The sequence below is a fragment of the Macaca thibetana genome, chromosome 20 (assembly GCF_024542745.1).
Source record: "Macaca thibetana thibetana isolate TM-01 chromosome 20, ASM2454274v1, whole genome shotgun sequence".
NCBI lineage: Eukaryota > Metazoa > Chordata > Mammalia > Primates > Cercopithecidae > Macaca > Macaca thibetana.
This window is the reverse complement of record NC_065597.1, coordinates 44,506,545-44,521,956: the sequence shown is the minus strand read 5'-3', so window position 1 is coordinate 44,521,956 and position 15,412 is coordinate 44,506,545. Positions and strand designations below refer to the sequence as shown.

Below are 15,412 nucleotides of genomic sequence, written 5' to 3'. Positions count from 1 at the left end.
TTTATAACAATGTACCTATAGCTATACAAAAGGCAGGAGGAAGATTGGATTTCAGGCTTAATGAACAGACTCAGAACTTAAGGTGGACCCAGCATGGAACTGGCACTTTACAGAACAGATAAGTACTTTTTTTTTTATCTCTGAAGTTTTAGACTAACATTTCATATGGACATTTCAGATTACACATATTGTATCTAGTATAAAAACCGTGCTTTATACTTTTCTTAGTGCTTAAGATGTATAGTCCTTAAAACAATAATAGATACATTGTTGGAGAATGATAGTTGGAGCATTGAGAGGATTTAAATTTTATTTCTATACTGTATAATACTGGATTCTAAGCTTAAATGAGCTTAATATTAGAAAAAAATAGTATTCATAGTAATGTAATAATCACACAAATTTCAGCATATTGAAAATGTGTTGGGAGACAAGTAGGTATTTGGTATGTAATTTTTTAGTATTTAAATGTCTGTTTTTTGTTTTTTGTTTTTTGGTTTTTTTGAGATAGAGATTCACTCTTGTTGCCCAGGCTGGAGTGACAATGGGGTGATCTTGGCTCACCGCAACCTCTGCCTCCCGGGTTCAAGTGATTCTCCTGCCTCAGCCTCCCAAGTAGCTGGAATTACAGCCATACACCACCACATCTGGCTACTTTTTGTATTTTTTTTAATTATACTTTAAGTTCTAGGGTACATGTGCACAATGTGCAGGTTTGTTACATATGTATACATGTGTATGCCATGTTGGTTTGCTTCACCCATTAGCTCGTCATTTACATTAGGTATTTCTCCTAATGCAATCCCTCCCCCATCCTCCCACCACACAACAGGCCCCAGTGTGTGATGTTCCCCGCCCTGTGTCCAAGTGTTCTCATTGTTCAATTTCCACCTATCAGTGAGAACATGCAGTGTTTGGTTTTCTGTCCTTGCAATACTTTACTCAGAATGATGGTTTCCAGCTTCATCCATGTCCTTACAAAGGACATGAACTCATTCTTTTTTATTTGGCTGCATAGTATTCCACGATGTGTATGTGCCACATTTTCTTAATCCAGTCTATCACTGATGGACATCTGGATTGGTTCCAAGTCTTTGCTATTGAATAGTGCTGCAATAAACATATATGTGCATGTGTCTTTATGGTAGCATGATTTATAATCCTTGGGTATATACCCAGTAATGGGATTGCTGGGTCAAATGGTATTTCTAGTTCTAGATCCTTGAGGGATCACTACACTGTCTTCCACAATGATTGAACTAGTTTACACTCCCATCAACAGTGTAAAAGCATTCCTATTTCTCCACATCCTCTCCCGCATCTGTTGTTTCCTGACTTTTTAATGCTCCCCATTCTAACTGGTGTGAGATGGTATCTCATTGTGGTTTTGATTTGCATTTCTCTGATAACCAGTGATGATGAGCATTTTTTTCATGTGTCTGTTGGCTACATAAATGTCTTCTTTTGAAAAATGTCTGTTCATATCCTTTACCCACTTTTTGATGGGGTTGTTTGATTTTTTTCTTGTAAATTTGTTTAACTTCTTTGTAGATTCTGGGTATTAGCCCTTTGTCAGATGGGTAGATTGCAAAAATTTTCTCCCATTCTGTAGGTTGCCTGTTCACTCTGATGGTAGTTTCTTTTGCTGTGCAGAAGCTCTTTAGTTGAATTAGATCCCATTTGTCAATTTTGGCTTTTGTTGCCATTTGCTTTTAGTGTTTTAGTCATGAAGTCCTTGCCCAAGCCTATTGTCCTGAATGGTATTGCCTAGGTTTTCTTCTAGGATTTTTATGGTTTTAGGTCTAACATTTAAGTCTTTAATCCATCTTGAATTAATTTTTATATAAGGAATAAGGAAGGATTTCTCTTCTCAAGGAGTATCTTTGTGGTGTTCTCTGTATTTCCTGAATTTGAATGTTGGCCTGCCTTGCTAGGTGGGGGCTCCTGGATAAATTCCTGAAGAGTGTTTTCCACTTGGTTCCATTCTCCACATCATTTTCAGATACACCAATCAAATGTAGATTTGGTCTTTTCACATAGTTCCATATTTCTTGGAGGCTTTGTTCATTTCTTTTTACTCTTTTTTCTCTAAACTTCTCACTTCATTTCATTCATTTGATCTTCAGTCACTTATACCCTTTCTTCCACTTGATTGAATTGGCTACTGAAGCTTGTGCATGTGTCATGTAGTTCTTGTTCCATGGTTTTCAGCTCCATCAGGTCATTTAAGGTCTTCTCTACACTGTTTATTCTAGTGAGCCATTCATCTAATCTTTTTAGCTTCCTTGCAATGGCTTCAAACATCCTCCTTTAGCTCGAAGAAGTTTGTTATTACCAACTTTCTGAAGCCTACTTCTGTCAAATCATCAAAGTCATTCTCCATCCAGCTTTGTTCCATTGCTGGTGAGTTGCTGCGATCCTTTGGAGGAGAAGGGGCACTCTGGTTTTTAGAATTTTCAGCTTTTCTGCTCTGGTTTCTCCCCATCTTTGTGGTTTTATCTACCTTTGGTCTTTGATGATGGTGACCTACAGATGGGGTTTTGGATTGGATGTCCTTTTCATTGATGTTGATGCTATTCGTTTCTGTTTGTTAGTTTTCCTTCTGTCAGTCAGGTCCTTCAGCTGCAGGTCTGTTGGAGTTTGCTGGAGGTCCATTCCAGACGCTGTTTCCCTTGGTATCACTAGTGGAGGCTGCAGAACAGCAAATATTGCAGAACAGCAAATATTGTGGCCCAATCCTTCTTTGGAAGCTTCCTGTCACAGGGGCACCCGGCTGTATGAGGTGTCAGTCGGCCCATACTGGGCGGTGCCTCCAAGTTAGGCTACGGGGGCTCAGAGACCCACTTGAGGAGGCAGTCTGTCCGTTCTCAGAGGACGAACACTGTGCTGGGAGAACCACTGCTCTCTCTGAAGAGAGAGAGTTTAAGTCAGACAGAGACGTTTAAGTCTGTAGAAGTTTCTGCTTCCTTTTGTTCAGCTACACCATGCCCCCAGAGGTGGAGTCTACAGAGGCAGGGGGCCTCCTTGAGCTGTGGTGGGCTCCACCTGGAGCTTCCTGGCTGCTTTATTTACCTACTCAAGCCTCCGCAATGGCAGACTCCCTTCCCCAGCTGGGCTTGCTGCCTTGCAGTTCGATCTCGGACTGCTGTGCTAGCGGTGAGCAAGGCTCCGTGGCCATGGGACCGCTGAGCCAGGCACAGGCATCCCTTGGTGTGCCGTTTGCTAAGACCATTGGAAAAGCGCAGTATTTAGGTGGTAGTGTCCCAATTTTCCCTGTACAGTCTGTCACGGCTTCCCTTGGCTAGGAGAGGGAAATCTCCTGACTGCTTGTGCTTCCCGGGTGAGGCGATACCCCACCCTGCTTCAGCTCGCCCTCCATAGGCTGCACCCACTGTCCAACCAGTCGGTGAGATGAACCAGGTACCTAAGCTGGAAATGCAGAAATCGCCCATCTTCTGCGTTCATCACGCTGGGAGCTGCAAACTGGAGCTGTTCCTATTTAGCCATCTTGGAATGGACCCCTAATTTTTGTATTTTTTAGTAGAGATGGGTTTCTGCATGTTGGTCATGCTGGTCTCAAACTGCCAACCTCATGTGATCCGTCTGCCTCAGCCTCCTAAAGTGCTGGGATTACAGGCGTGAGCCACCGCACCCAGCCTATGTCCTGTTATTGAGTATGTCCTTATGTTTCATTTCTTTTCTTTTAGGTCTCTTTTATTCAAAACCTTGTATTTTGTGTGGAAAGAGTTTACCGTGTGCCTGACTTTGGTGTCTGGGAAAGAGGAAGCAAATATAATAATGGCAGCACAGAGCTACATTCGAGGTAATTTGCTGATTTCTGAGATTTTTTTTTTAATTAAATGTGTGGAATTTGAATATGGAAAAATACAGACGCATTAGATTGGAACTGTGATTTATATGTTAATTTGCGGCAATTTTTTTTTCTACCTATGATGCAGATGGAAGTCACTTAAAATTAACACAAAAGAGCCCATTCTCAGTGCCCATAAACAGATGCAAGATAGGAGTAGGTGTCTTTCCCAACCTGCCAAGGTGTCAGTACATGCATATCAGCCTTCATCATTAATCCACAGCTTGGCCTTTCTGCTCAACCAAGTCATTTTCTTTTTCCTCTTTGAAATTACCTCATTTGAAATGTCAAGTACATTAAAATTTTCAAACACCAGTTGTATATGCACTGAATATAAAATTTCCTTCCATGTTATAGAACTGATTTTTATCTTGACCACAGATTCTTACACTGTTCATGTAAAACTTAAGATTCATTGTCATCTGTAAGATCTGTGATCAACATCTTGAGCTGTGGTTTAGTGCGTTTGAATAAGCAACAATAGCTAATAACTGATATTAGTAGTTTATGAATTTCTTTTAATCCTTAGGGTTAAGGAAATAACTTTAGTGACTGATTGTACCTTTCCTAAATCCTAATTTTATGCCAAGGAGATCATATTTTAATAACAATATAGTTCAATAAGTCCTATCCATGTTGCACTAAAAGATGTATGAATTTAAGCTAAAAGTTATTACTGTAGGTTAGTTTGGATTATTGAGACTTAAATGAAGTAAAGAAACAGTCTAGAGGCCACGCATGGTGACTCACTCACGCCTGTAATCCTAGCACTTTGGGAGGCTGAGGCAGGAGGATCACAAGGTCAGGAGTTCGAGACCAGCCTGGCCAACATGGTGAAACCCCATCTTTACTAAAAATACAAAAAGTAGCTGGGCATGGTGGTGCATGCCTGTATTCCCAGCAACTGGGTAGGCTGAGGCAGGAGAATGGCTTGAACCCGGGAGACAGAGGTTGCAGTGAACCAAGATCGTGCCACTGTACTCCTGCCTGCATGACAGAGCAAGACCCCGTTAAAAAAAAAAAAAAGAAAAAGAAAAAAGAAACACTCTAGAAAACACTGGTTAAGAGGAATCCAAAGTGGTCTATATTTTTTGATAGACTAATCGCACACACAAAAATAAGTTGATATAAGATATTTAGTAAACTAAAACCTGGCTCCAGATCACTAACTATATAACCCTCAGCAAGTTATGTGACCTTCTTATGATTCAGTTTTCTCATCTGTAAAATAAATAATTATAATTCTACTTTATTTCATTGTTGTAATAATCGTTGTCATTGTTGTAGTAGTGTATATAAAGCATTTGAATGCCTAGCATAAGCACTAGAATGTTAGTGTACTTACACATTTAAGAACATTTTAATAAAAAATATTTAAATTAAAGGGACTTTAAGATTAATCCTTAACTAACATAGAAACATTTTTCTATAGGTTTTGTGATTCATGTGAAGAATTTTTACAGTATAGACCAGAATAGTATCAATCAATGAAAAAGTCAGTGAAGTAGAGGAATAATTTGTGGTAAAGTTCATTTCAGACATTAAACAGATTCTGGCAAATACTAAAATTAGATAGATGATGTTATAATTCAGCCCTCATCCAAAGTAAGTGCTCAGCATTCCAGATTATCACTCAAATAATAAGAAATTGGATCTAATTAGATACGATGATTTTTAAAATTTACCTTTTCAGTACGTATGATTATCAGATCTCTTCCTTCTTTTTTAATAAACTTTTAATATATCAGTCTGACCCTGTTGCCATTATTTTCAGCGTGAAATATTTAGACTAGAAGTTTTTCTGTTTATAAAAACTATAGTAGGCCAGGAGCAGTGGCTCACATCTGTAATCCCAACACTTTGGGAGGCTGAGGCGGACAGATCACCTGAGGTTGGGAGTTTGAGACCAGCCTGACCAACATGGTGACACCCCGTCTCTACTTAAAAAAAATACAAAAATTCGCCTGGCATTGTGGCATGCGCCTGTAATCACAACTACTTGGGAGGCTGAAGCAGGAGAATCTCTTGAACCTGGGAGGCAGAGTCTGTAGTAAGCTGAGATCGCACCACTGCACTCCAGCCTGGGTGACAGAATGAGACTCCATCTCAAAAATAAAAATAAAAACAAAAGTAAACTGTAGTAAACTCAGAAAGAACCTTAAATAAAAGTTACTACTGACCCTAGAAAGTAAGGGTGTTAGAAGGTGCCTGGTGACAAAACAGGCTCCAACTTGTATTCCTATAACTGAGGTGCCAGTCTTTAAATTGATTCATTAAGGTTTTTGTTTGAAGGCTTGAAAAATCATTATGTGATGTTCTTTGCCATCTTTTGCATGCAAAATTAATCTTAATTGTAGTCGGCCGATTTTGTTCAAATGGATGAGAGATGAAGTTTGTCATTTAAGTTTGGATGATGGGTTTTATACTTTATTTGACATTGATCTTGTAATTGTCCATAGTATAACACTTTAAAATTCCCAAAAAGAACTTTAACCTTAATTTTTTATCTGAAAGTTTCCAAGGTCAGGTCTTCTGTTTTGAATCTATCACCTCTGATGTCCAAAGGATACATTTTGAAACTGCAGGAGAATTGAGCTCCATGTGCTCACGGAGGCAGTGACGGCTGTGGTAGTGGGCGGCCAGTATCTTTCTGCACTTAGGCCTATGTAGTGGAATGTAGGATCAAGTCACACCTCTTAATCTGTCTCTGCCATAGGATACCCCAGAACTATTTGGGGTTTATTGGATCTATTCTTTACTGCTTAATGCAGTATCCTTGTTATATCCTGAAGCTGTTCTCATAATTTCAGACAGCTTGAATTAATACATAGTAATACTTACCATAAGTACTTACACTTCCCTTCGTAGCCTGACACTTTCTCTGCCACTCTCCTTTCTCTGTGCTATACAGTCATCTGTACCAGGAGTCAGAGAGAGAACAGAGCATAATCTGAGTGTTGTCTTGGTGCTCACTAGGGCCTCAGTTGAAGTGACTGACTCTTCCTTTCCTTGCCACGTTGAGTACATCCCTTCTAAGTTGCACCTCGTATCAAAGAAGATTTCGACCCCTGGGCCCCAAAAGACGCACATGTACTCTTCTGAAGTCAGAGGCTCTCTCTTCAGCATCCATGTCCAGCTGTCCTTTAATAATTGCAATCTGTGACACTGAACAGTTATGGAATATGTTTAGGCCAGGCCAGGAACCTTACTGCATTTTATATAGGAGGAAACAAATGTTTAGAAGACTTTGGGGTACCCCACACCTTACATCATATAACTCAATGGGTGGTAGAACCAGAACTGGATTCCATGTCATTGGCCCACAACTCCAAAATCATTTTTACTATGTCACATTGTATTTCAAAGTCATAAAAAGTTTCTCTAAAGTGTGAAAGTACTGCATGGTGTAAACGCTCTATAAAATTGTGGTAAGTTTCAAGCATGATATCGTAGCTTAGTAATCAGTATAGCTTGATTCGGCTTAATGCTTTGGTGAGACCCTGTTTGCCCTCCCATTTCAACCCCAGATTGGCTGGTCCCCTTTTAATTCAAATTCTTGAATTGTTTAGTATTCTTAGATAAACCCCAGAATTTTTTTGTTAAGAATACTCTCCTTACATTGATCAAAACCTCATTCTAACAGCAGCCTCACCCTTTCCAGGGCTTCAGTTAAGGGTCTATTGCTCTGATCTCACTATGTTTATCTTGAAATGTTTCCTAAGTAACCATTCCCTGTTCTTCTGAGTTTTCTGTTTGCTTTTCCTCAAATAACACACCCCTTTCAATTTTTCCTAAGGTGTCTGGAGCTATATTGGATAATGTTCTTCTTTTTTCCTGTTAAGTCTCTAAGTCTTTTAATGCATGCCCATACTTTCTTAAATTCTATATTATCATATTTAATTCCACTTTCCTCCATATATCATTTTGGTACCTATTTATTATAGCAGTAATTCTGAGTCTCCAGAGTTGTATGTCAGAGAAGTCCTCTCAATCTCTACAAATTTAATGCAAATATTTTAATCTTTAAATTTCTCCCTCCTCATTAATGTAAGGTTATTTCTACTCCTTGGGCTACCTTTAAACCTGTACCTGTGTGTTTTGAAGAAGAGATGAGTCTTTGTTACAAAATGTGAATTGAATTCCAAACCCTAATTTTGATTTTTTTTGGCTACTGGGAAACAAAAAGGAAAACTGTACTTAATAATTTACTAATGTGCATATGTGTCCAAATGTACAGAAATAAACTCCTAAGTAGAACTTTGTGTTTAACAGCATAATTTCCTGTTTCACTTTGTTAAGTCTTGTGTTTGTGATATATAGAGGACTACAGAAGCAAAAGGAATTGAAGTCTGATTTTTTTTAGCTTTTTAATTATACTTAAAAGTTCTGGGGTGCATGTGCAAAATGTGCAGGTTTGTTACATAGGTACACATGTGCCATGGTGGTTTGCTGTACCCATCAACCCATCATCTACATTAGGTATTTCTCCTAATGCTATCCCTCCCCTAGCCCTCCACCCTCTGACAGGCCCCGGTGTGTGATGTTCCCTTCCCTGTGTCCATGTGTTCTCATTGTTCAACTCCCCCTTATGACTGAGAAAATGCGGTGTTTGGTTTTCTGTTCTTGTGTTAGTTTGCTGGGAATGATGGTTTCCTGCTTCATCCATGTCCCTACAATGGACATGAACTCGTCCTGTTCTATGGCTGCATAGTATTCCGTGGTGTATATGTGCCACATTTTCTTTATCCAGTAGTCTATCATTGATGGGCATTTGGGTCGGTTGCAAGTCCTTGCTATTGTGAACAGTGCTGCAATAAACATGTGTGCATGTGTCTTTATAGTAGAATGATTTATAATCCTTAGGGTATATACCCAGTAAAGGGATTACTGGGTCAAATGGTATTTCTCATTCTAGAACCTTGAAGAATCGCCACACTGTCTTCCACAATGGTTGAACTAATTTACACTCCCACCAACAGTGGACAAGCATTCCTATTTTTCCACATCCTGTCCAGCATCTGTTGTTTCCTGACTTTTTAATGCTCCCTATTCTAACTGGTGTGAGAGGGTATCTCATTGTGGTTTTGATTTGCATTTCTCTAATGACCAGTGATGATGAGCTTTTTTCATATGTTTGTTGGATGCATAAATGTCTTCTTTTAAAAAGTGTCTGTTCATACCCTTTGCCCACCTTTTGATGGGGTTGTTTTTTTCTTGTAAATTTGTTTAAGTTCTTTGTAGATTTTGCATATTAGCCCTTTATCAAATGGATAGATTGCAAAAATTTTCTCCCACTTTGGCTTTTGGCTTTTGTTGCCATTGCTTGTGATGTTTTAGTCATGAAGTCTTTGCCAATGCCTATGTCCTGAATGGTATTGCCTAAGTATTCTTCTAGAGTTTTTATGTTTTTTTTTTTTTTTTAAATGGAGTCTTACTCTGTCACCCAGGCTAGAGTGCAGTGGCGCAATCTAGGCTCACTGCAAGCTCTGCCTTCTGGGTTCACGCCATTCTCCTGCCTCAGCCTCCCAAGTAGCTGGGACTACAGGCACCCGCCACCATGTCTGGCTAATTTTTTGTATTTTTTAGTAGAGACGGGGTTTCACAGTGTTAGCCAGGATGGTCTTGATCTCCTGACCTCTGATCCACCCACCTCGGCCTCCCAAAGTGCTGGGATTACAGGTGTCAGCCACTGTACCTGGCCAGTTTTAGGTCTTACATTTAAGTCTTTAATCCATCTTGAGTTAATTTTTGTATAAGGTTTAAGGAAGGGGTCCAGTTTCAGTTTTCTGCATATGGCTAGCCAGTTTTCCCAACACCATTTATTCAATAGGGAGTCCTTTACCCGTGGCTTGTTTTTGTCAGCTTTGTCAAATATCAGATGGTTGTAGATATGTAGTGTTATTTCTGAGGCCTCTGTTCTGTTCCATTGGTCTATATCTTTGTTTTGGTACCAGTACCATGCTGTTTGGGTTACTGTAGTCTTGTAGTATAGTTTGAAGTCAGGTAGCCTGATGCCTCCAGCTTTGTTCTTTTTGCTTAGGATTTTCTTGGCTATGCAGGCTCTTTTTTGGTTCCATATGAACTTTAAAGTAGTTTTTTCTAATTCTGTGAAGAAAGTCAATGGTAGCTTGATGGGGATAATATTGAATCTATAAATTACTTTGGGCAGTATGGCCATTTTCACGATATTGATTCTCCCTATGCATGAGCATGGAATGTTTTTCCATTTGGTTGTGTCCTCTCTTATTTCTTGAGCAGTGGTTTGTAGTTCTGCTTGAAGAGGTCCTTCACATCCCTTGTAAGTTCTATTCCTAGGTATTTAATCAGCAACTAGGATTGCAATCCCTGCTTTTTTTTTCCCCCCCTAGAAATTGTGAATTGTAGTTCACTCGTGATTTGGCTCTCTCTTTGTCTATTATTGGTGTATAGGAATGTTTGTGATTTTTGCACGTTGATTTTATATCCTGAGACTTTGCTGAAGTTGCTTATCAGCTTACGGAGATTTTGAGCTGAGACTATGGGGTTTTCTAAATATATAATCATGTCATCTCCAAACAGAGACAATTTGACTTCCTCCATTCCTATTTGAATACGCTTTTTTTTTTTCTCTTGCTTGATTGCCCTGACTAGAACTTCCAATACTATGTTGAATAGGAGTGGTGAGAGAGGGCATCCTTGTCTTGTGCCGATTTTCAAAGGGAATGTTTCCAGTTTTTGCCCATTCAGTATGATATTGACTGTGGGTTTGTCATAAATAGCTCTTCTTATGTTGAGATACATTCAATCAATACCTATTTTATTGAGAGTTTTTATCATGAAGGCGTGTTGAATTTCATCAAAGGCCTTTTCTGCATCTATTGAGATAATCATGTGGTTTTTGACATTGGTTCTGTTTATGTGATTGATTTGTGTATGTTGAACCAGCCTTGCGTCCCAGGGATAAAGCCGCCTTGACCGTGGTAGATGAGCTTTTTGATGTACTGTTGGATTCAGTTTGCCACTATTTTATTGAGGATTTTCACATTGATATTCATCAGGCATACTGGCCTGAAATCTTTTTTTGTTGTGTCTCTGCCAGGTTTTATTATCAGGATGATGCTGGCCTCATAAAATGAGTAAGGGAGGAATCCCTCTTTTTCTATTGTTTGTAATAGTTTCAGAAGGAATGATACCAGCTCCTCTTGGTACCTCTGGTAAAATTCAGCTGTGAATTCATCTGGTTCTGGGCTTTTTTTGGTTGGCAGGCTATTAATTACTGCTTCAATTTCAGAAGTTGTTATTGGTCTATTCAGGGATTTGACTTCTTCCTGGTTTAGTCTTGGGAGGGTGTATGTGTCTAGGAATTTCTCCATTTTTTTTCTAGATTTTCTACTTTATTTGCATAGAGGTATTTATACTATTCTCTGATGGTAATTTGTATTTCTGTGGGTTCACTGGTGATATCTCTTTTTTATTTTTTATTGTGTCTATTTGATTCTTCTCTCTTTTCTTCTTTATTAGTCTGGCTAGTGGTCTATTTTGTTAATCTTTTCAAAAACCCAGCTCTTGGATTCATTGATTTTTTTGAAAGGTGTGTGTGTGTGTGTGTGTGTGTCTATCTCCTTCAGTTCGCCTCTGATCTTATTTATTTCTTGTCTTCTGGTAGCTTTTGAATTTGTTTGTTCTTGCTTCTCTACTTCTTTTAATTGTGATGTTAGGGTGTCGAATTTAGATCTTTCCCACTTTCTCCTTTGGGCATTTAGTGCTATAAATTTCCCTCTGCACACTGCTTTAGCTATGTCCCAGAGATTCTGGTACATTTGTCTTTGTTCTCAGTGGTTTCAAAGAACGTCTTTATTTCTGCCTTCATTTTGTTATGTACCCAGTAGTCATTCAGGAGCAGGTTGTTCAGTTTCCATGTAGTTGTGTGGTTTTGAGTCAGTTTCTTAATCCTGAGTTCTAATTTGATTGCATTGTGGTTTGAGAGATAGTTTGTTATGATTTCTGTTCTTTTGCATTTGCTGAGGAGTATTTTACTTCCAATTATGTGGTCAATTTTAGAATAAGTGTGATGTGTTGCTGAGAAGAATGTATCTTCTGTTGATTTGGGGTGTAGAGTTCTGTCTATTAGGTCCGCTTGGTCCAGAGCTAAGTTCAAGTCCTGAATATCCTTGTTAATTTTCTGTCTCGTTATCTGTCTAATATTGACAGTCAGGTGTTAAAGTCTTCCACTATTATTGTGTGGGAGTGTAAGTCTCTTTGTCGGTCTCTCACAACTTGCTTTATGAATCTGGGTGCTCCTGTATTGGGTGCATATGTATTTAGGATAGTTAGCTGTTCTTGTTGCATTGATCCCTTTACCATTATGTAATGGCCTTCTTTGTATTTTTTGACCTTTGTTGATTTAAAATCTGTTTTGTCAGACACTAGGATTGCAACCCTGTTTTTTTGGTGTTTTTTTTTTTTTTTTTTTTTTTTTTTCCATTTGCTTGGTAAATACTCCTCCATCCCTTTATTTTGAGCCTATGTGTCTTTGCACATGAGATGGATCTCCTGAATACAGCACACTGCTGAGTCTTGAGTCTTTATCCAATTTTCCAGTCTGTGTTTTTTAATTGGGGCATTTAGCCCATTTACATTTAAGGTTAATATTGTTATGTGTGAATTTGATCCTGTCATTATGATGTTAGCTGGTTATTTTGCCCGTTAGTTGATGCAGTTTCTTCATAGTGTCGATGGTCTTTACCATTTGACATGTTTTTGCAGTGGCTGGTACCAGTTTTTCCTTTCCATATTTAGTGCTTCCTTCAGGAGCTCTTGTAAGGCAGACCTGGTGGTGACAGAGTCTCTCAGCATTTGCTTGTCTATAAAGGATTTTATTTCTCCTTCGCTTATGAAGCTTAGTTTGGCTGGATTTGAAATTCTGGGTTTAAAATTCTTTTCTTTAAGAATGTTGAGGCCCTGGTGGCTCACACCTGTAATCCCAGCACTTTGGGAGACCAGGGCAGGTAGATCATGAGGTCAGGAGTTCGACACCAGCCTGGCCAAGATGATGATACCTTGTCTCTACTAAAAATACAATAATTAGCCGGGCATGGTGGCAGGCGCCTGTAATCCCAGCCACTCGGGAGGCTGAGGCAGAGGATTGCTTGAACCCGTTGAAATCAGGAGGTGGAGGTTTCAGTGAACTGAGATTGTGCCACTGCGACAGAGCAAGACCCCGTCTCAAAAACAAAAACAAAACAAAAAAACACAAAAATAAAACAAAGAATGTTGAATATCGGTCCCCACTCTCTTCCGGCTTGTAGGGTTTCTGTAGAGAGATCTGCTGTTAGTCTGATGGGCTTCCCTTTGTGGGTAACCCAGCCTTTCTCTGTGGCTGCCCTTAACATTTTTTCCTTCATTTCAATCTTGGTGAGTCTGATGATTATGTGTCTAGGGGTTGTTCTTCTCAAGGAGTATCTTTGTGGTGTTCTCTGTATTTCCTGAATTTGAATGTTGGCCTGTCTTGCTAGGTTGGGGAACTTCTCCTGGATAATATCTTGAAGAGTGTTTTCCAGCCTGGTTCCATTCTCCCCATCGCTTTCAGGTACACCAGCTAAACATAGATTTGGTCTTTTCACATAGTCCCATATTTCTTGGAGGCTTTGTTCATTCCTTTTCATTGTTTTTCCTCTAATCTTGTCTTCTCACTTTATTTCATTAAATTGATCTTCAGTCTCTGATATCCTTTCTTCTGCTTGATTGATTCAGCTATTGATACTTGTGTATGTGTAATGAAGTTCTTGTGCTGTGTTTTTCAGTTGTGTCAGTTAATTTATGTTCTTCTCTAAGCTGGTTATTCTAGTTAGCAATTCGTCTAACCTTTTTTCAAAGTTCTTAGCTTCCTTGCATTGGGTTAGAACATGCTCCTTTAGCTTGGAGGACTTTGTTATTACCCACCTTCTGAAGCCTACTTCTGTAGGTTCATCAGACTCATTCTCCATCCAGTTTTGTTCCCTTGCTGGCAAGGAGTTGTGATCCTTTGGAGGAGAAGAGGCGAATGGTTTTTGGAATTTTCAGCCTTTTGGACTGGTTTCTCCCCATGTTCGTGGATTTATCTACCTTTAGTCTTTGATGTTGGTGACCTTCGGATGGAGTTTCTGAGTGGACGTCCTTTTTGTTGATATTGATGCTATTCCCTTCTGTTTGCTAGTTTTGCTTCTAACAGTCAGGCCCCTCTACGACAGGTCTGCAGGACTTTGCTGGAGGTTCACTCCAGACCCTGTTTGCATGGGTATCACCAGCAGAGGCTGCAGAACAGCAAAGATTGCCACCTGTTTCTTCCTCTGGAAGCTCTGTCCCAGAGGGGCACCCACCAGATGCCAGCTGGAGCTCTCCTGTATGAGATGTCTGTCGGCCCCTGCTGGGAGATGTCTCCCAATCAGGAGACACAAGGGTCAGGAACCCACTTGAGGAGGCAGTCTGACCCTTAGCAGAGCTCGAATGCTGTGCTGGGAGGCCTGCTGGTCTCTTCAGACCTGGCAGGAAGGGACATTTAAGTCTGCTGAAACTGTGCCCACAGCTGCCCCTTCCCCCAGGTGCTCTGTCCCAGGGAGATGGAAGTTTTATCTATAAGCCCCTGACTGCGGCCGCTGCCTTTTTTTCAGAGATGTCCTACCCAGAGGGGAGGAATCTAGATGGGTAGTCTGACTACAGTGGCTTTGCTGAGCTGTGGTGGGCTCCGCCCAGTTGGAACTTCCCCATGGCTTTGTTTACACTGTGAGGGGAAAACCACCTACTAAAGCCTCAGTAATTAATGGTGGATGCCCCTTTCCCCACCAAGCTGGAGCGTCCTAGGTCGACTTCAGACTGCTGTACTGGCAATGAGAATTTCACACCAGTGGATCTTAGCTTGCTGGGCTCCATGGGGGTGGGATCTGCTGAGCTAGACCACTTGGTGGCCTGGCTTCAGCCCCCTTTCCAGGGGAGTGAACGGTTCTGTTTCCCTGGCATTCCAGGTGCCACTGAGGTATGAAAAAAGCTGCTGCAGCTAGCTCGCTGTCTTCCCAAATGGCTAGCCAGTTTTGTGCTTGAAACCCAGGGCCCTGGTGGCACCCAAGGGAATCTCCTGGTCTGTGCGTTGCAACGACTGTGGAAAAAGCTTAGTATCTGGGCCAGAGTGTACCATTCCTCACGGCGTAGTCCCTCATGGCTTCCTTTGGCTAGGGGAGGGAGTTCCCTGACGCCTTGCATTACCCGAGAGATGACGCCCCACCCTGCTTCAGCTTGCTCTCAGTGGGCTGCACCCACTGTCTAACCAGTCCCAGTGAGATAAGCCAGATACTTCAGTTAAAAATGCAGAAATCACCCACCTTCTGCTTTGGTCTTGCTGGGAATTGCAGACCAGAGCTGTTCCTATTTGGCCATCTTGCCAGACTCCTGACTTTTTTAGCTTTTTAAAGTGGTTTTATGTTCTATTCTCTTGGCTTTTCTAATATAGAAAGCCATCACTAAAATATCAGATAAATAACAATCATAGCACCACTTTACTCAGTTTAAGAAGCTTTCAGTGACCCTTTT

The 15,412-nt window shown here is 40.4% G+C and overlaps 1 protein-coding gene across 4 annotated transcripts in view; it reads left to right on the top strand.

Moving 5' to 3' along the window:
* Positions 1–15,412, top strand: part of PHKB (phosphorylase kinase regulatory subunit beta) — a 237,259-nt gene that overhangs the window by 79,409 nt on the left and 142,438 nt on the right. For all 4 annotated transcript variants that reach the window (XM_050773864.1, XM_050773863.1, XM_050773865.1 and 1 more), the window contains one exon: positions 3,708–3,823. In XM_050773864.1, coding sequence (XP_050629821.1) covers positions 3,708–3,823 — 116 coding nt within the window. The remainder of the gene's footprint in view (positions 1–3,707; positions 3,824–15,412) is intronic.